The sequence below is a fragment of the Myotis yumanensis genome, unplaced genomic scaffold, assembly GCF_028538775.1.
Source record: "Myotis yumanensis isolate MYYU_CA2020_CCGP unplaced genomic scaffold, mMyoYum1.0.hap1 SCAF_2, whole genome shotgun sequence".
Lineage (NCBI taxonomy): Eukaryota > Metazoa > Chordata > Mammalia > Chiroptera > Vespertilionidae > Myotis > Myotis yumanensis.
This window is the reverse complement of record NW_027223753.1, coordinates 70,573,554-70,594,947: the sequence shown is the minus strand read 5'-3', so window position 1 is coordinate 70,594,947 and position 21,394 is coordinate 70,573,554. Positions and strand designations below refer to the sequence as shown.

At 39.2% G+C, this 21,394-nt stretch overlaps 2 protein-coding genes across 2 annotated transcripts in view; one reads left to right on the top strand and one right to left on the bottom strand.

Annotated features, from left to right (window-relative positions):
* GLMN (glomulin, FKBP associated protein) overlaps positions 1 to 2,379 on the top strand; it is a 47,877-nt gene extending 45,498 nt beyond the window's left edge. The window contains exons 17-19 of the mRNA XM_070405589.1: positions 743 to 866; positions 1,653 to 1,735; positions 1,843 to 2,379. Coding sequence (XP_070261690.1) covers positions 743 to 866; positions 1,653 to 1,735; positions 1,843 to 1,959 — 324 coding nt within the window. The 3' untranslated portion in view covers positions 1,960 to 2,379. The remainder of the gene's footprint in view (positions 1 to 742; positions 867 to 1,652; positions 1,736 to 1,842) is intronic.
* A 132-nt stretch (positions 2,380 to 2,511) lies between these two features.
* The window catches only part of CUNH1orf146 (chromosome unknown C1orf146 homolog), a 31,679-nt gene continuing 12,796 nt past the window's right edge, over positions 2,512 to 21,394 (bottom strand). Inside the window, exons 2-6 of the mRNA XM_070403723.1 lie at positions 16,791 to 16,898; positions 6,389 to 6,482; positions 3,936 to 4,104; positions 3,268 to 3,346; positions 2,512 to 2,662 (exon numbers count right to left, since the gene is read on the bottom strand). Of these exons, the coding sequence (XP_070259824.1) occupies positions 2,531 to 2,662; positions 3,268 to 3,346; positions 3,936 to 4,104; positions 6,389 to 6,482; positions 16,791 to 16,898 (582 nt within the window). The 3' untranslated portion in view covers positions 2,512 to 2,530. The remainder of the gene's footprint in view (positions 2,663 to 3,267; positions 3,347 to 3,935; positions 4,105 to 6,388; positions 6,483 to 16,790; positions 16,899 to 21,394) is intronic.

The window sequence follows — 21,394 nt, the reverse complement described above, 5'->3', positions numbered from 1 at the left end:
CCCAAGTGGTACAGCACTGAATGTACTAACCAAAGTAAAGTTTTGTTTTGATTGGTATTCACATAAAATACTAGATGTAGTAATCAATGTGTTATTAAACAGTAAACTCTACCTTGAAAGGCAAGGATCATGTGATTAATTGTTTCTCCAACTCTCAAACACATCTGTCTATAATAATAAAAGCATAATATGCTAATTAGACTGGACAGCCAAATGACCTTCCGGATGTCATTCTGCACGAAGCTGCGGGCGGGGCCGAGGCAGAGGCAGTTAGGGTGATCAGGCAAGCAGGCAAATGGTTAGGGGCGATCCAGCAGGCAGGCAGAGGCAGTTAGGGGCAATCAGGCAGGCAGGCAGGCAAGTGGTTAGGGGTGATTAGGCAGGCAGGCGCGTGGTTAGGGGCGATCAGGCAGGCAGGCAGAGGCACTTAAGGGTGATCAGGCAGGTAGGCGAGTGGTTAGGGGCAATTAGGCAGGCAGGCAGACAGGCGAGCCGGTTAAGTGCCAGCGGTCCCGGATTACCAGAGGGATGTATGACTGCTGGTTTAGGCCTGATTCCCCCTAAAATGGCAGTTGTACATCCCCCGAGGAGTCCGGATTGTGAAAGGGTGCAGGCTGGGCTGAATCCCCACCCCGCCACCCCCGTGCATGAATTTCATGCACCGGGCCTCTAGTATTTAATAATATGCAATCAGTAAATGTTGAACCATATAACTAATTCTTTCATTAATTCTTCTGAACAGACTGGATTATGGACAGAACTTGGAAAGATTGAGAATAATTTCTTAAAGCCACTCCATACAGGACTTAACATGTCAAAAGCACATTATGAAGCAGAAATTAAAAATAGTCAAGAAAATAACCAAGGTTAGTAATGTGCAATTTCATTTTCGCTTAGGTCTAACAATTTAGTCATTTTTTTAAACTGCAATTTATATTGAAAATAAAAATCTTTTTAATCTTGTACTTGTCTAATTTATAGCAAACAAGGAACCATGACAGCTAAGTCATTTTATTTATAATTAAAATTATTCTTAGCAGAACTATAAGCCAGTTAACACTGAAATGGGATTAACAAAGATTTAAACCAAACTGAAACATATTCTGGTTTTAAAATCTCAAATCCTAATTAGAATCTAACTGTATTACAAGTATTTCTATTTGGATATCATTGTATTTCTTTTGGTATTGTTTGTTCCACCGTCTCCCTACTCCCCCCAAATAAATCTGTACAAATTACGAAAAAGAATCTTAGGTCCAGGATTACTTTTTAAAGCCGGCAATTCTACAATAATTTTGTGATCTTTTCCATATAGCTATGGTAATGTTTCTATAGACATTACTAGATTTTTTCTTTTTTAGTGTATAATTCTGATTATATACCGAAGAAAAAAATTTATAAGTTTTCATTCATCCTGTACATGCCAAAATAATCCTAGCCACTTAAATAAACATGTTACAGAATTTTGATATTTTTATTTGCTAATTGCTTGACTTAAGCATTCCCTGAGATACTAAACACTAAGACTTAATTTATATAAAGGACATATTTTTAAAGTAATGGAATGATGAAAGTAGCTTATTGATTTATTACTGAGATCTGAGAGTTGTTTTAAGATTAAAAACATGACATGATTTTTTTTTCTCTTACAGAAGTCCAGAGGTCTAAAGATTTTTGTTCTGTAACTGTAGGTGGAGAAGAGATGCCTAATATGCCTCCCGAAATGCAGCTTAAGGTAGATGTAAAATTTTTCTAAGCTACATCCATTTGAGGTCTTTTGTTTTTTTACTTCTTTTGTTTTAAATGCATACTTAATTACTCTAAAATTTCTTGGCATTGCAGGTCCTACATTCAGCTCTTTTCACATTTGATTTGATTGAAAGTGTTCTGGCTCGAGTAGAAGAACTCATTGAAATAAAAACGAAGTCTACCTCTGAAGAAAATACTGGGATAAAGTGAAAGCTCCATCTCTTAAATAAAAATTAGTAAAATACTGTTTTTCATTATGATTTAATACCTTCACAAAAATTTTTCTGTAAAACACCAATAGAAAAAAACACGCCAATAGAAAAATAAATGTAGCTTTTCTCATCTGTTTCTGTAATGACACATGGATGAATAGTATTTGGTTTCAAAAAGATAATCTCCATGACAAAGAATGCCCATATATAATAAATACTATTGTTAAAATTCAATACAAATTAATAATTTTGTATTATAAGTTTATAAAATGTAGTTGAATTGCCTTCATTCGTATAGTTATAATGAGTTTATAAAAATGCTGATGCACTTTATGTTCCAGTTTGAAGCTGTGTTACATTTTAGAATTCCTAGTGATAAATTGAATATCACTCCAATTTTTTGTGAACATTAAAGGAATTATTCAACAAAACTCTTGAAAATAAAATCACTTTTATAATTGTATATATTTTATTATTTTTAAATCTTTAAAGTAAATATATATTTGAACATTATAATTCAACAAGTCTAATTTTAATAATCTTCCAAAAGAACATTTATAATTGATACTCTAATTTGGGTTAAATGAGTCACTGAGATTTATCTGTTGAAGTGTTTTCCAAACAGGACTTTGCTCAATGATGTAAGCTTTAGTTGTTATCATTCTGTAGCAGATGCTATCTATGTATGGTTTGGAGGTGATCTGGAAAAAGATAAAAATATGCAACATTATTTATATTATTCAAGTATTGATCACTTTCTGTGTGCTCAACACAACATATGACTCATTAGTGTAATAGATACCTGGTCTCTGTCTTTAAAGAATTCCAAACATGCAAGCCAAAATGTAGACTACTGTAAGAACTGCTTTAATGGAGGTCTCTTCCAAGTGTAAGAGTAAGGAACGCCTAACTGCTAGAGGAGTTGGGGGCAGACTTCACACAGGAGGATAAGCATGAAAAGTATGTTTGCACTCTGACAGTTGATAACTACAACCTGACCAATATTTATACTTTAGAATTTGATGGTAAATTTAAGTAACCAATATGGCTAACACAGTGTGTTTATGGCCAAATACTCTTTTGGCCCAAAATGAGTCCTTCTGGTAGTGGCTACCAGAAATAAATTGAAAAGACTTGAGAGGCTGAGTTCAGGCATGGGGAAGGGTTGCACGCTGAAACAGCAGTTTCTCTGAGGGAAACTAAAGCAGAGTATTTGTCAATCATGCTCAAGAGGGGGTACATTTGAAGTCAAGAACAAAGTATATGCCTGTGTATATGTATGTGTCATTTTCCGTAGGTAACTCACCTTAGCTATAGTGCACATAAGATCAATAGCATTTACTGTGTTGTGTACTGGAAGTATCCGTAAGTTACTACCCAGGAATCTGAAAAACAATTCATAAGTTAAACAGATCATATGACTTTTTATTAACATCTGTTATCTTAACACCTTGCTGACTGGTCACAAGATAACTTGTGTTTGCACTTACATTAATGTAAGTAATTTTAAGATCTGAAAGCAATGTAGAGTTTTAAAATTACTTAATGTAAGTGCAAACCTGAGTTATCTTGTGACCAGTCAGCAATGTCCAGACACGGAAACACAAGTTATCTCATGACCGGTGTTAAGTGGAAAAAAGAGACAAACTTCTTACTGCTTCTCTTTTGTTTATTCAGTCAGGCCCTGCCTTATTTCACAGAGAAACTGACATGGCTTTGTAGTCAGAACTTTAATCAATAAAAAGTGTTTACTTTTGGGTTGATCTTGCAGAAGAATCCCAGAAATCAGCATGAACTTTGAAACTTGTCACCCTGATTCATAGAATAGCCATTTGGCCTGCATTTTATCAAATTTGACAGGTTAACATTATAAAGTTTATCTCTGGGAAAACATAACTCATCTGCCTAAAAGAATTAAGAACTGAAGTAAACACAATATAACTTAACAAAAATAAATTTAGTGCTCTTCCATACCTCTGCTGAATCCTGAACATCAGTTTCCATTCCTCGAGTCCATGGAGGGCAGCAGACAGAACCAAAAAACTATTTTGGTGAATGTTAATAAAGTTCTCAATTTTGGCTAGAAATATTTCTTCAGCTGACATAAAGCATTCTTTAGCATCCATCAATAAAAATGCAACTCCTAGGAAAGGTGAATGTCACTTCATCATTAGAAATAAAAAATGTAAAAAAACACCTCAGTAAAATAAAAAATAGCTGTAAGTATAACATAGCTATAAGTGCCCAGGTCCTAAACCATGAGTAGAAATCACTGTAACAAAATTCTTAAAACAATGTAGGTGGTTCTCTGAAGTGCTCTGTATAAAAGGATGACTTACTCTAAATATTTAAAGGGGGAAAAAATCTTTTTCAGACTAAGGCATAAAGAGGAGAATGCCTAATTTTACTTAAAAGTTAACTTTCCATGTTATAATGATATTTATAAAATATATTATTGAGAGTACTACAGATGTCTTCCCTTTTTTTCTTCCCATGTTCCCCATAATGATTTTTAAAGCTGGAAATCAAGAAACATAGTTTTAAGCAAACCAATTATTTATTGGAGAAACCTGTGTACCAGAACACAACTATTACTGTACATAAATTAACTAGAGGCCCGGTGCATAAAAATTCATTCACTGGAGCGGGGGTCCCTCAGCCTGGCCTGCCCCCTCTCACAGTCCAGGAGGCAACCCATCTATCAGGGGAAGGCAACGCCCCCATCACACCTCTGCTGCTGCAACTGCCGGCAGCACAAGCCTCAGCCAGCCCTGGTTACCTGAGCCTCAGGCAGCCCTGGGCAGCTGAGGGGACTGGGGGACTCCAGAGGCAGGCACGCCGCAAGGCCGGGCCCACCTGGGGGTGGGCCTGACCTTGCTGCGCACCTGCTGCCCCGGCAGGGCTGAGGGGACTGGGCACCGCCATCTTGTGGCTGTGGGCGCCGCCATCTTTGAGGGTGTGGCAGTCAATTAGCATATTCCCTCCTTATTGGCTATGGGTGCCGCCATTTTTGAGGGTGAGGCAGTCAATTAGCATATCCCCTCCTTATTGGCTGTGGGCGCTGCCATCTTTGAGGGCGGGCAGTCAATTAGCATATTCCCTCCTTATTGGCTATGGGCGCTGCCATCTTTAGCGATGGTGTGAGGGTCAATTAGCATATTCCCCTTTATTAGCGAGGATACACAGTAGGAAGGTTCCTAGGATCTCTGAAATATCAGGCCTATAAGAAGGGTTCAAAAGAAAAAGCTTGATCTAATTAGCTCTTTAAAAGATGATAGAATTAGTTCTTTAAGAGATATCTAAGGAAATTGATTTTGCTAATTGAGGAATTTGGTCAATTTATATAACTAACCTCTCTGAAACTATATTGCCTCATCTGTAAGATTGGAATAATAGTTTTTGAGTAGATTTGTTGAAAGAATTAAAAGTTAGATAATGTATATAAAGTGGTCAAGGCACATAGTAGGTATTTAAAAATATTTTACTTCTCGCAGCAGTTCTCAACCTGTGGGTCGCGAACAATGAAAATACATCCTGCATATCAGATATTTATGATTCATAACAGTAGCAAAATTACAGTTATGAAGTAGCAACGAAAATAATTTTATGGTTGGGGGTCACCACAACATGAGGAACTGTATTAAAGGGTTGCAGCATTAGGAAGGTTGAGAACCACTGCAGAGGAATTTAAGGAGGTACTGATTAGTTTCATCCTGGAGGTCTATTTCTAGGAGCTTTTGAAAGCACCTGTCTTCCAAACCTTCCACTACAGTACAGGTCTATTTGTAATCCTTATAAAAAAATCACCTTCACCTCTTTTTATCATTCTTATTTCCCAGGCACAAATAGAATTGTCCACCTCCCATGTCCCAGCCTTCTCATATCCTAATCTAATTCCTTTAGTACATTGGTCATGACTCACAGTTGTATGGTATTATGATATAAGGGGCATTTGCATGTCTCCATTTGATTCTTTTAGTTATTATTTGTTTATATTATATTCAGCAAAATCTTGTACAAAATCATGAAAAACACTCTATATTGTTTTTGTGAATGGATTTTGAGCAATATTGTGATGTTGGCTTCTTTGTTAATATGGGTAATACTTTAATACAAGTATTGATTATTGGGGGGATGGTTATGTTCTATTTTTCATCTTAGTTCCAAAGCAAATAGTTTTTACCATCCTCTACCAGACTCCACTGGTTCAGTTTTAGTTCAACAATTATAATCTTAAAAAGGGATATATTTTGTAATTGGCTAGATGTGCTGCTTTTGCAGCAGTAACCAAGTCTTATACATTGACCTCTCCCAAAAGATAACACCTTAAGCTTATTACTTGGTTAATGAACTACCAAATTATTAGAACTTATACTTACATATTTTATAAGAAACTTAAATCAAGGCAATTAGCAAATATACTGTACCAGTACGAGAAAATATAATTGATCCATTTTCCACTGAAGCTGAATACCGAACCTTGTGACTTCGGTTTTCCAGGGCAGTTGCAATTTCACAACTCTTCAAAAAAATTTTCAGAAATACAAACTTAAGACATGCTTAGAATAGTTTTTATTAAAGCTAATACATTAAAATAAGTTTAACAGCTTCTTTTATTACTAAACCACTTAAAGATTTGATCATCAAAAGATACACTAAATGTTCTCTATGGAGGAAAAAAACCCACCAAAAAAACCAAAAATATTTAGTTCAGCTCAAACATTGCAGGTTTGGACATGAGTTGTGTACTACAGTTACATTACTTACGGAAAGAAATTAAGGGCATAATTAAAGAACTGAACTATGAAAGCTAGAGTAAATGAAAACTTTAGAAAAAATCCCGTAGAGATGGATTCTGACATGCATTAATGTATAACAGAATGTGGGTGGTGGTGTGTTTCTTAGATAGTTAACAGAAACATGAAGTGCTAGGTCTAGAATACAACAAAGACACCAATTCTCAAATTCATCTGTTTACTTAACAGTTACTTTTAGGGTACTTTTAAAATGTCTTAATCCTTAGGTGAGTCAGAAAACAGCAACCAAACTTTTGGTTTCAATAATAACCATTTCAAAATTCATCTCATTTCTGATTCTACCAAGTAATTAAATCATAATACCCAAGACACTAAAACATAAGTGGTTAATAGTTTTTCCTGATTGTTATTCTCAAAATAGGTAAAAATCCCTTAGGTATATTAATTTTATTTTATATTTTTCCTCAGATCATGTATATTTTAAGCACACAGGCAGAAATTAGGTATGAAATATATACCCTCTTTCCTTCCTAAAGGAGTATTTAGTGCCATTCAAACAGATCCTGATGTCGAGTTCAATTATGACACTTCCCCTGAGCTGCTCCTGCTGTTTTAAAATTATACATTGCTTCCAGTGATGGCAGACTAAGTAATTTAGGCCAACCCTCCTGCTGAAGGCAACTGGGAAGCTGGACAATTTTTTTTCTTCCTTTTTTTTTTAAGAGAATGTTTATTAAAGCTAGAGGCAGTGAAACAAAAAAGGGCCTAGGATAACAGGAGAGGGACTAGGTGTTAAAATGAGCCTCAGTGCCTGGTCAGCGTGGGTCAGTGGTTGAGCATCAACCTATGAACCAGGAGGTCACAGTTAGATTCCTGGTCAGGGCATATGCCCAGGTTGCAGGCTCAATCCTTAGTGTGGGGCGTGCAGGAGACAGCCAATCAATGATTCTCTCTCATCATTGATATTTCTATCTCTCCCTCTTCCTCTCCCCTCCTCTCTGAAATCAATAAAAATATATTTTATAAAAATAAAATAAAATGAGCCTAGACTGCTGCCCGGCCAGTGTGGCTCAGTGGCTGAGCATTGACCTATGAACCAGGAGATCATGATTCGATTCCAGTCAGGGCACATGCCTGGGTTGGGGCTTGATCCCCAGTAGGAGTGTGCAGGAGGCAGCCAGTCGATGATTCTCTCTCATCATTGATGTTTCTATCTCTCTCTTCCTCTCCCTCTCTGAAATATTTAAAAGAAAGAAAGAGCCTAGGCTGGGCTGCTATGGCTCACTAAGAAGTCAGAGAAAAGGGGGCCATGGGGACAGGTTCAAGGAGTTTGCCCAGATGAACTGCTGCTGCCCATTGCTGTTCTGGCTGCAAATCTTGTGGGGTCCCTTAGAGCAGTGATTCCCAAAGTGGGCGCTACCGCTCCCCGGTGGGCGCTGCAGCGATCCAGGGGGGCGGTGATGGCCACAGGTGCATTTGGAGGCGATGAGTAACTGCTATTAAAATTTAAAAAAATTAATTTCCAGGGGCTGAGTAATATTTTTTCTGGAAAGAGGGCGGTAGGCCAAATAAGTTTGGGAACCACTGCCTTAGAGTTTCAGAGATGCACTCCTGTTGGGGAAGAAGAGGGAAGAGGGACAGGTATGGGCGTGCTCCTGGGAGGAAGATCATGCCAAAGCTGGACAATTTTTAAAAACTGCTTGAATGCATCAGAGAGCTAACAGGATAGTGAAAAATTACAAGACTGAGATCTATACAGAAATTTAAAGATATGAGACCAGCATTTAGGCCATATTTTCCCTGAGGGCATCTACCTGACAATTAAGGAAGAGACAGATGAAAGCCTGAACAGAGCCTTTGTCAAAAGTAGAACAGCTCTCACAGGGATTGCAGCCTTGTTTCAAATCATTTCAATCCCTGAAATTGTATTAAGTTAATATTGTATTACTAATGCTCCCAAGCATCTTGCAGAAGCACTTCCTAGAGCAACCTTTCTCAATCAGGTCTCCTCATTTGAACTACAGAACAAACAAAACTATTTGGGTGACTATTTTCTCACTTTTCCTATACCAATACCATTCTAGATGCACAGAAAATAAGTTCATTTTTACATACAACAAACACCTTAGGGGTTGGGTTACTAGATTAACAAATAAAACTACAGAACACCCAGTTAAAATTGAATTTCAGGTAAACAATATAATTTTTAGCATAAGTATGTCCCATGGAATATTTAGGATGTACTTATACTATAGTCATTGCTCATCTGAAACTCAAATTTAATTGAGTGTCCTGTATTTTATCTGGCAACCCTCTTAGGGCATTAGGGATTTAATTATCTCGCAGAATTAAGACTTCTCTAGAGAAATAGAATACTATTTTAGGCCTCAAATTATTTCTAGAAATAATTTTTCAAATATAAAGTCCAGGCCTAGCCGGTTTGGCTCAGTTGATAGAGCGTCGGCTTGCAGACTGAAGTGTCCCGGGTTCAATTCTGGTCAGGGGCACATGCCCAGGTTGCAGGCTCAATCCCCAGTAGGGGCATGAAAGAGGCAGCCGATCAATGATTCTCTCTCATCATTGACGTTTCTATCTCTTTCTCTCTCCCTAACTCTCTGAAATCAATAAAAATATATTTTTAAAACATTAAGTAAAATAAAAAATATAAAGTCCAACACAATAAAAAGTAATCAGACATACAAAGAGACAAGATCACATGAAAGAACCATCAGAAACATCAGGAAATATAAACAGACACATAGGGGATACATACACTGAGTGACCAGATTATTATGACCACCTGACGTTTGTAAGCAAATTAGCTATAATTTTGTGCTGAAGTTGCTAGAGGGCCAGATCATTATAAACATCTGAATAGCACAACATACCTAAGTATTGTTGCTGATCAAGTTCATCCTATCATGTTGATGGCGTATCTCAATGGAGATGGCTTCTTCCAACAAGACAATGCGCCATGCCACGGTGCTCGTATTGTGCAGGAGTGGTTTCAAGAACAAGAGGGAGACTTTATCTTGCTTAGGTGGGCCCCACAATTACCAGATCTCAATCCAATTGAGCATTTGTGGGACAAAGTTAAAAGAGCTATCAGGCAGCTGGTTCCACAACCATCAAATCTCACAGAACTGGACAGTGCTATTCATCAGTTATGGTGTCAGATTCCTCGCATCACCTTTCAACATCTCGTGGAGTCAATGCCAAGAAGAATCGCCTCAGTATTGAAGGCAAAAGGTGGTCCAACAAAGTACTGATGGAGTGGTCATAATAATCTGGCCAATCATAATAATCTGGCCACTCAGTGTATAGTGAAATTAGCAGATATACTAGAGGCCCGGTGCATGAAATTCATGCACTCGGGGTGCGGGGGGTGGTCCCTCAGCCAGGCCTGCAAGAGGCCCTCAGGGGATGTCTGACTGATGGCTTAGACCCTGTCCTGGGGAGTGGGCCTAAGCTGGCAGTCGAATATTCTTAGCGTTGCCACAGAGGCGGGAGAGGCTTCTGCCACTGCCGCTGTGCTTGCCAGCCATGAGCCCGGCTTCTGGCTGAGTGGTGCTCCCTGTGAGAGCACACTGACCACCAGGGGGAAGCTCCTGCATTGAGTGTCTGCCCCCTGGTGGTCAGTGCGCATCATAGCGACCAGTCATTCTGCCGTTCGGTCATTTGCATATTAGCCTTTTATTATATAAGATACCTTTAAATAGCAAATGTTCAAGAAGATAAAAGACATGGTTGAGAATTTTGACAAAGAACCAGAAAGTATATTAAAAAGGGTGTGTTGTGACAGATGTGAGTCAGGAAAGCTTCATAAAATTTGAGTCAAATCTTTAGTGGAAAGCAGTTTATTAAGTAGATAAGTGAAGGAAGAAGACAAATGTGAGAACAGCCTGGACAGAAAAAGTAACACAGGCAAAGGTATTCAGATCTAAAAATATGATACTTATATAGTAAGTATGTAAGCTGTATGAGTCAGTTAATTTGAGGACAGTGTTAGAATAACTGAGGACCCATGTCTGCCATGCTAATAAATTTCAATTCTATCCTATTGGGGGAGCCCAATTATAACAATAAAAATAATAGAAGAGTTTAATATATATATATATATATATATATATATATATATAAAATATATATATATATAAAATTTAAATAAAATGATATATCGTGTTCACAGAAATAAATTTTTCCCTAATTTAATTCAATTCAAAATAAGTGTGGCACTTTTATGAGCTTAAAGTGATTCTGAAGTTCATCTAAAACAAAGTTTGGCAAACTTTTTCAGTAGAAGGTCAGATTATAAATATTTTAGGCTTTTTAGGATGCATATGATGTGTCACATTTTTTTCTTTTCTTCCTTTCTCCCTCCCCTCTTTACCTCCCCTTCCATTTCCCTGCCCTATTTCCTTTCTATCCTACTTTCCCTTCACTCTTTCTTTCTTTCCCTCCCTTTCTCTCTCTCTCTCTCTCTCTTTCTCTCTTTTTTACAAGCTTTTAAAGATGTAAAAATCATTCTCTACTCATTGGCTGGGCAAAACTTGGCTGTAGGCAGGCCACGGTCATAGTTTGCTGATTATCTGGTCTAGAAGAATACATATATTTTAATAAACATAAAAGTAGTATGGAAAGAACATGCCTTACCAGGTTTTTATCACAAAACTCCAATGAATTGAAAAGTGTGGCAAGAATTCAATATTTACTACACAAATCAAACAAACAGAACAGAATGAGACTCAAGACTATGTAATATGTAATGGTTATTTGTATGTGAACATGTGTATATATACGTATCACCTATTTAAGCTTAAAATATGAAAGTTTTATAAGAATAAGAGCTATTTAATGAATCTCAAAAGAAAAAAGGTGTAAATTTGACTTTATAAGAAAAACAGCTGCCTTAATTCCTCAAGATTAAATAGAAACAAAAACTTGCAATTTATGTCATAAATATCAAATAATACTGAAAAGGAAAAACTTGAGAACATTAATAATCAATGTTATAATACAAATGTATACTATTTTTAATATTTTGAAAGACTAAAAATTTAGTTTTTATACCAATAGAAAAAGAAAAGGTACAATTATTTAAAAATAATAAATCTTTATATGAAAAAATGTTTAATCTCTCTTGTCATCCAATAAATCTAAAATATAAGCTATCAAAAAAAGATTTTAATATGATAACATTTGGAATTGTCAAACTTGAGAGTAAGTTGACCCTCCTATGTACTGCTGATGGGAGTGTAAATAAAAAAATTCTGCCCTAACCGGTTTGGCTCAATGGATAGAGTATTGGTCTGCAGACTCAAGGGTCCCAGGTTCGATTCTGGTCAAGGGCATGTACCTTGGTTGCAGGCACATACCCAGTAGGGAGTGTGCAGGAGGCAGCTGATTGATGTGTCTAACTCTCTACCCGCGCCCCCCTCTGTAAAAAATCAATAAAAAATATATATTTAAAAAAAACATTCTGGAAGATAATTTGACAATACATATCAAAAGTCCTAAAATGTGCATGCCTTTTTACCCCAACTATTCTACTTCTAATAATTTTTCTAAAACAATGATTAGTAAAAAACAAAAAAGATTTATGAGTACAGGTGATGTAAAGCACCATTTAAAATATTTAAAAAAATAGGCCCTGGCCAGGTAGATCAGTTGGTTAGAGTGTCATCCTTATAGGCCAAGGTTGCAGGTTCAATCCCTGGTCAGGGCTCATACAAGAATCAACTAATGAATGCATAAATAGGTGGAACAACAAATTGATGTCTGTCTCTCTCTCCCTTCCTCTTTTTCTAAAGTCACTAGAGAAAATTTTAAAAATAGGAACCATTGGAATAAAAATTATGATTTCCCCTTCTTTCTTTAGAAAGTGCACAAAAGCCAAAGGAGAATGGGAAACAAAAGGATACTTTATATTTTATAAAATTAAGAGGTATATATAAACCCAAATAAAACACATAAAAAAGAATAGACCCTCTACCAAGGGGACATTTTTTAAAGTTATGTATGAGAATTTTGGCTCTTTCAGGGAAAGAACATTTCTTCTATGCCTGAAGCTTATCTGATGGATCATTACAAAAGTTAGGTGTTGGAAAGACACATCTTTTCCATAAAAACTAGAAGTGAACATTGAATCCATTTAACTGTGTAACTAATATTAAAATAAATGTGAGAATTATGGTTATAAAAATTGTAAATATTATACACATTTTATACAATAAAAATTATATAAATATATAATATGGTTAGTATTTGATTATTGATATGATTAATAAAAGTACTGAGGAAAAAGGAAATTAGTAGTGTTCATTTTGTTGATGTGATTAACTACATAGTATTCTCTCTATAATAAGTATATTAAATGTTTCACATACATTTTTATGTACTTTTCTCTATGTATATTTTGTAATTTGAAAAAAATCAAACAAAACTGAATAAAAACCACAAAAAATCCCCACAAAAGTTCTCAATGGCTAAATTTATCAGGATTAAAGAGATAAATACTGACATGGAAGACAGATGATGAAATTACCTAGATTGCAGCCCAAAGACACAGTAAAAGTAAAAGAGCTCAAAATGAATAGGAAGTATTGTGAGATGATCTAGCACATCTCTCTATATAAAAGTCTAAGTGACCATTATGACCAAATGTCTGGAACAACTGGTCGACCAGTCACTATGATGCGCACTGACCACCAGGGGGCAGATGTTCAACGCAGGAGCTTCTCCCTGGTGCTCAGTGCACTCCCACAGCCAACCTCCCACAGTCCTCCCCCCCCATCCCTTCCACCCCATCAAGAAGGCCCTGGTCAGCAGCCAGCAGGCCCCAACAGGCCCGGCCCTGATCGGGACTGGGCGAGATGGCCCTGATCATTGGCCAGGCCCAGGAACCCCATCCGTGCATGAATTTCATGCACCGGACCTCTAGTATGTAATAGGAGTTAAAAGGGGAAGGAGCGAAGGAATAGGACAGGAGTAATATTAAAGGAGATGATGAGTAAGAACCTGATAAATGACACCAATTCACAGATTTATGAACCTCAAAGATAAAAAGAAATTCGTAATTTAAACTACAAAAAGCCAAAATCTGAAAAGCAGTCAGAGAGGAAAGAAAGGTAATCATCAAGGAAGTGACAATTAAGCTGACTGCTCCTCCCAATGCCATTAAATCAGACAAATCAGTTTCTGTTTATCTTTGAAAAATCTATAATAAAGGTGTAACATGCTAATTAGACTGGACGACCTTCCAGACAAAGGGGCTGTGAGGAAACCCTGGGTCCCAGGTGCCTGCCGGAGGGAAGTCCAGGTCCCAGGTGCCGGCGGCTGGAGGGAAGCCTGGGTCCTGGGTGCCAGAGGGAAGCTGGTGCCAGTAGCCAGGGAAAGTAACGCCTATTCTTGCACAGATTTTGTGCATCGGGCCTCTGGTCTTAAATAAATAATTATTATGTGCATGTTTTATAGTTTCTGGAATTCCTTAACATCTCTACTGGAATAGGCTTAAAGAGAAAAAAATAACTTTAGAAAATTCCCTACCTTCAAATATTTAAAGAAGTAGGGTGTTGAAAATGGATGCAGTAAAGATTATAATTTAATCTTTAAAATACATTTAACTTATGTAATTGCTGATCCATACAACTTTGGATAATCAAGCTAATGATCTTTTAAATTAGTGTCCTATCACTTTTAATATTTAAATCAAAGATCAGAGAGAGAGACAAAATGGCAGCGGAATAGGCAGACGTGTCCTGAGCCCTATCCCAGAGCAAATAGAAGGAGCAAATACATTGAATAACATCCACCTGGAATCAGCAAAGTAGACACAACTGGTGAGACAATTCGCAGCTGGAAGGGCATCTTTGTTGGCGGTTAATTTGCATATCATGCTGATTAGCCAATGGGAGGCGTAGTGAAGGTATGGTCAATCACCATGTTCATCTATTATTAGATAGGACTAGAGGCCCAGTGCACAAAAATTCGTGAACTCGGGGGGACAGGCGGTCTCCTCAGCACGGCCTGTGCCCTCTTGCAGTCCCAGGACCCCTTGGGGGATGTCCCTCTCCCTGGGGGATCGGGCCTAAGCTGGCAGTCAGGCATCCCTCTGGCAGCCCAGGAGCCCTCAGGGGATGTCCGACTGCAGCTTAAGCTTAGTGTTGCCTGCCACGGAGGCAGGAGAGGCTCCCACCACCAATGCCTGGAGAACAGTAAAATCAGGGATCTGGGCTGGAGAGAATTATGAGACCTCCAAGCACAGAGGGTCAGAAGGAAGCTTCACGGCACCAAAGCTGCCTCCCTTGGGACAAGCGTAGTGTCTGACTGTGGAAAGGAAATCTACAGGGCTGCTGTTGGTAGGGGATTCTAGATCTAAGATCACAACCATGAGAGGCTGAGCCCAGAGGGGGTAGCCTGAACAACTACCTCACTGACATCACTGGATAAATCCTCTAGACAAAAAAATCAGCATAGAAACAGCAATCCTAAATGACTCACTAGATCAGATGGAATTAATTGACACTTTCAGAACATTTCACCCCAAAGCCACGGAATATACATTCTTCTCAAGCGCACATGGGACATTTTCAAAGATAGACCATATATTGGGTCACAGGCAAAGTCTCCCCAAATTCAAGAAGACTGAAATCTTATCAAGCATCTTCTCAGATCACAATGGCATAAAATTAGAAATATACTACAAGAAAAAAAATCAAAAAATTCAAACACTAGAAAGCAGAATAGCATGCTAGTAAATAATGATTAGGTTACCAAAGAGATCAAAGAAGAAATTAAAAACAACCTGGAAATGAATGACAATAAAAACACAGCAATCCAAAATCTATGGGACACAGTGAAAGCAGTCCTGAGAGGGAAGTTTATAGTTCTACAGGCCTACCTCAAAAGAGAAGAAAAAAATGGTAATAAATTATCTAACTCTACAACTTAAAGAATTAGAAAGAGAGCAACAAGAAAAGCGCAGAGTGAGCAAAAAGAAGGAGATAATAAAGATCAGGGCAGAAATAAATGACATAGAGACCAAAAAAAAAAACAAACCAAAAACCAATATAAAAGATCAATGAAACCAAGAGCTGGTTCTTTGAAAGGATAAACAAGTGCTGGCAAGGATGCAGAGAAAAAGGAACCCTTGTGCACTGACGGTTGGAATGCAGACTGGTGCAGCTACTGTGGAGAACAGTATGGAGTTTCCTCAAAACTAAAAACGGAACTCCTATCTGACCCAGTAATCCCACTTCTAGGAATATATCCCAAGAAACTAGAAACACCAATCAGAAAGTATATATGCACCCCTATGTTCATAGCAGCACAATTTACCATAGCTAAGATTTGGAAACAGCCTAAATACCCATCAGCAGATGAGTGGATTAAAAAACTGTGGTATATCTACACAATGGAATACTACGCTGCTGTAAAAAAGAAGGAATTTTTACCATTTGCAACAGCATGGATGGAACTGGACAGCATTATGCTAAGCAAAATAAGTCAGTCAGAAAAAGATAAATATCCCATGCTCTCACTCATTTGTGGAATATAATGAACAACATAAACCGATGAACAAAAAGAGATACAGCCCTAACCGGTTTGGCTCAGTGGATAGAGCGTCGGCCTGTGGACTCAAGGGTCCCAGGCTCGATTCCGGTCAGGGGCATGTACCTTGGTTGTGGGCACATCCCCAGTGGGGAGTGTGCAGGAGGCGGCTGATCGATGTTTCTCTCTCATCGATGTTTCTGGCTCTCTGTCCCTCTCCCTTCCTCTCTGTAAAAAAATCAATAAAATATATATATAAAAAAAAAAAACAGATCCAGAGACAGAGAAGCATTGATCAGACAGTCAAACCTCAGAGGGAAGGTAGGGAGGATGGGGGTAAGGAGGAGAGATCAAACAAAGAACTTGTATGCATGGATATAAGCCTAACCAATGGACACAGACACCAGGGGGTTGAGGGCATGAGCGGGGGTGGGGGTGGGGGGACAATGGGGGGTTAGGGACACATATGTAATACCTTAATAAATAAAGGGAAAAAAGATCAATGGCCCAAATGCCTCTTTACCTTAAGAGATGAACTAATAATGATGGTGGTTGTCCATTTTATATTTTCTTTTTCAGCACTTTCAGCCATCTGTCTTTGGATCAATCCGTTTTCTAATGGTACCACAAACTAAGAAAAATGAGAGCAAAAAGAACACAAAAAAATGTTTGTTTGATAAATAAGTAAATTAAAGACAGAAATAAAACTAGGGTAATGGATACATTCTTAAAAATATCTGAAAGTCAAAATTGGACATTGAAAAGTATCTGTCTTATATATATTAAACTTATTCAATATTATGCTTTCTATTAATAATTATTAAAAGCAACGATTCCCACTTCAGACAACTCACATTTTTCACCTTGAGTGTGTTATTATCTATGGGCTGGTCATACATTGCCTTTATTATACAGTCATGCACCACAAAACGTTTTGGTCAACACAGACTACATATATGGTGGTGGTCCCATACTCTACAATAAAAGGGCAATATGCAAATAGACCAAACGGCAGAACCGAACAACCAAACAAAGCATAATATGCTAATGATATGCTAAGGATGCTCAACTGCTCACTATGATGTGCACTTGTCATGGGGGGGGGGGGGGGGCAGACAGTCAACTGGTCGACCAGTTGCTATGATGTGCACTGACCACCAGGGAGGCAGATGCTCCGACCGGTAGGTTAGCTTGCAGCTGGGTGTCTGGCCAATTGGGACTGAGTGAGATGGGCTGGACATGCCTTGGAGCCCTCCCCCGGTCCCTCCCTGGCCTGATCGTGCATCAGTGGGGTCCCTCAGCCTGGCCTGAGCCCTCTCACAATCTGGGACCCCTCAGGGGATGTCAGAGAACCGGTTAGAGCCTGATCCCTCAGGCCACTCCCCTTGGGAGGGCACCCGACACAGGGCTCATAACTGCTGAGTGTTGCTGCAGCAGCGCAAGCCTCTCTCGATCAGGACTGATTGGGCACAAGTTCGTGGCAGGCAAGTGGGGCCAGGATGAGTGGGATCAGCAGGTAGGAGCTGCAGGTGGTGTTGGACTGCAGATTTCAGACCGATCCCTGCAGGCCACCCAGAGGGACCCCACCTGTGCTCAAATTCGTGCACCGGGCCTCTAGTAAGATTATAATAGAACTGAAAAATTCCTATCGTGTAGTGATGTCATAACCACTCTTTGGTTTTGCAACCACAGCATAAAGTTTGCAAAAATCAACAAGGCTATGGTGACATGGCAAACAACTTTAACCTGGGTATGGACGACGGTGACACTGAGGAACTCCTAGAGGTGGTTCCTAAGGAATCGACTACTCGCCAAGACCGGTTTGGCTCAGTGGATAGAGCGTCGGCCTGGCGACTGAAAGGTCCCAGGTTCGATTCCGGTCAAGGGCATGTACCTGGGTTGCGGGCACATCCCCAGTGGGAGATGTGCAGGAGGCAGCTGATCGATGTTTCTCTCTCATCGATGTTTCTGGCTCTCTATCCCTCTCCCTTCCTCTCTGTAAAAAAATCAGTAAAATATATTTAAAAAAAAAAAAAAAAAAGGAATCGACTACTGAGGAGATGTCCAAACAGGCACATAGACACATCACTAAAGAAGATGCAAGAAAAAAGGAAACTGCAGAAAAAGAAAAAGAACCTCCAGAAAATTGACAGTGAAGGCTTTAGCAGAAGCTTTTACATAGCTCAACAAGCCCCCTAAAAAGTTTAAAGCATGGACTCCCAACACCAAACGGTTTTGATTAATAGAAAAGAATGTTTGTGGTACCTTATATACTTATAAACAAATCTATGATAGAAAAGAGAGAAAAACTAAGCAAACCATTATAGATGTATTTCTGAAAAAAGTGACATCTCCTTAAGAAGAGGAGCAACTTCCAATCCTACAAGCTCCATTCACAGTAAGTGCCCTATGCAGGTGGTACCATTTTTTAATCTTTTATTCTATACTAGAGGCCCGGTGCACAAAAATTTGTGCACTGGCAGGGGAGGTGGGGTGGGGGGTGTCCCTCAGCCCCACTTGTGCCCTCTCACAGTCTGGGACCCCTTGGGAGATAACCACCTGCTGGCTTAGGCCCGCTCCCCGGGTGGCAGATGGCAGGCCCGATCCCTCGGTGCCTGCCCCACCTCCCCGGGTTGCGCACACGGCAGGGCCAATCCGGGGGTTGGGGCGCCACCCTGGGTCAGGTCGCACACGGGACACCCAGGCAGGCCAGCCGATCGCTGCTGCCCCGCCCGGCCGCCCCGGGTCGGGTCGCACACAGACGCCCGCCACCCCGGGTCGCAGATAGCAGGCCCGGATGGCGACAGGGCAGGCGAGATGGCACTGTCCCGCCCTGCCTGCAGTATGCAAATTAGCCGCCATATTTGTTGGCGGTTAATTTGCATATCATGCTGATTAGCCAATGGGAGGCGTAGTGAAGGTATGGTCAATTACCATGTTCATCTATTATTAGCTAGGACTAGAGGCCCAGTGCACAAAAATTCGTGAACTCAGGGGGACGGGCGGTCTCAGCACGGCCTGTGCCCTCTTGCAGTCCCAGGACCCCTTGGGGGATGTCCCTCTCCCTGGGGGATCGGGCCTAAGCTGGCAGTCAGGCATCCCTCTGGCAGCCCGGGAACCCTCAGAGGATGTCCGACTGCAGCTTAAGCTTAGTGTTGCCTGCCGCGGAGGCAGGAGAGGCTCCCACCACTGCTGCTGTGCTCAGAGCCGTTAGCCCGGCTTGTGGCTGAGTGGAACTCTCCCTGTGGGAGTGCACTGACCACTAGGAGGCAGCTACTGCATTGAGCGTCTGCCCCCTGGTGGTCAGTGCACATCATAGCAACCAGTCGTTCCTGGTCGCTCTGCCATTAGGGTCAATTTGCATATTACCCTTTTATTATATAGGATTTTTACTGTACCTTTTCTATGTTTAGTCTTCCACTCAGTGTTCCCTCTCTGTCAACAAAACCAACTGTATATGCATCCAACTAGGTCCACTTGAGTTTTTCCCACACATCTAACCCCCTGAGGGAGAGTCAGGGGAACCAACAGGAACCTGAAACTTTGGCTATTGCTTTTGCCTGAATTTTAAAAAATCCTTTGTTTCTAATCCAGGTATCTTGTATCTTCTATCAACATCAATAAAACAGTAACAGGCTAGCTTATTAGCTTGCAAGTAGGGTAAAATCTCAGACTTTTCATAGTTCTTAACAGGTATTATCTACTAAATTGAAGATACATAAAGTATAATCCAGCAATTCCACTCCTAATTTGATATTCAAAAGAAATGCATGTAATGTATACTAGGAGACGTATTTAAGAATGTGACAGCATTTTTTTACTTTATTCCTCATATTTGTGTTTACGTTTTCTTTTTATTCCTCTCTCTCAAGGCTAAAATGATGCATGTGGTAATCAGTATGAACTCATTGACAACATCAATATGAACTCATTGTTAGCTTGATATAGATACAGATGAATATACATAGAAATACTTATACATATGTGTATATACATAGATTAGTATACACTAGTATACAAGCATTAATTTCTTTGCTTTATCAGTTGAGAGAGGTCTAAAAGAAATGATACGCTAGCCAGACTTTGGTTTCTAATACCTTTCTCCGATAAAAGGAATGATGGTTCCTTGGAGAAATGGTTGATTCTAGGATGGGACAGGAAATATGCATGATGAGCCTAGAGTATTTTGTAATGCCAGAAATTAAGGAAGTGATTTAAAACAAAAACAAACAGAAAGACCCCACATTAAGAGGGGTATGTCAAAAGAGTGGCGGAACAAACTGAAAGTGATCCCAATAGTCAAAGCTGGAACAATCTCAGCAGCAAAATAAAATACTATTACCTTATAACTCCAAGTATAAAAAAAATACCCATAAGTCCATACTGATATAAATGATTAAATAAATAAATGGGAGACAAGAGATAAATCTGACACTTTCCACAAACATTGGAGAAACCTGACTAACACTACCCCAGCCACGTGGTCAAAGTTGTCATCAACATTCATAAATCATATTTATAGTATGTACCCTTGATATGTTGTATTTTTACTTTCAGTAACCCAAAACCCCAGTCCCATCTTGAGAAAAACACGAAATGAATTCCAGTAGTAGGACATCCTACAAAAAATCCAACCAGCACTCCTCAAAACTGTCAAGATGATAAAAAACAAAGAAGGTCTGAGAAACTGTCACAGCCAAGAGAAATCTAAGGAAACTCTGCAACTAGTGATATACTAGTTGGGAATCCTGGAACAGAAAACACACACACACACACACACGCACACACACACACGCACACACACAGGAAATCTGAATAAACTATGGACTTTGGTTAAAAATTGCATTGGATCATTAATTGTAACAAATGTTCCATAGTAATGTAAGATGTTGTTAACAGAGAAAACTAGTTATAGAGTATGTGGGAATACACTGTACTATCTTCTCATTTTTTTTTTCTGTCAATCTAAACTGTTCTAAAAATAAAGTCTATTAAAAAATATCCTACCTCTCTTTCAAGGCCCATTATAAGTCCTGCCTCCTGCAAGAAACTATCCCTGAGCCCCTCAAACTAAATGAGACCTGTCCTTCCTCAGAATCCACCTTACAAGTCCTCTGTTGAGCACTT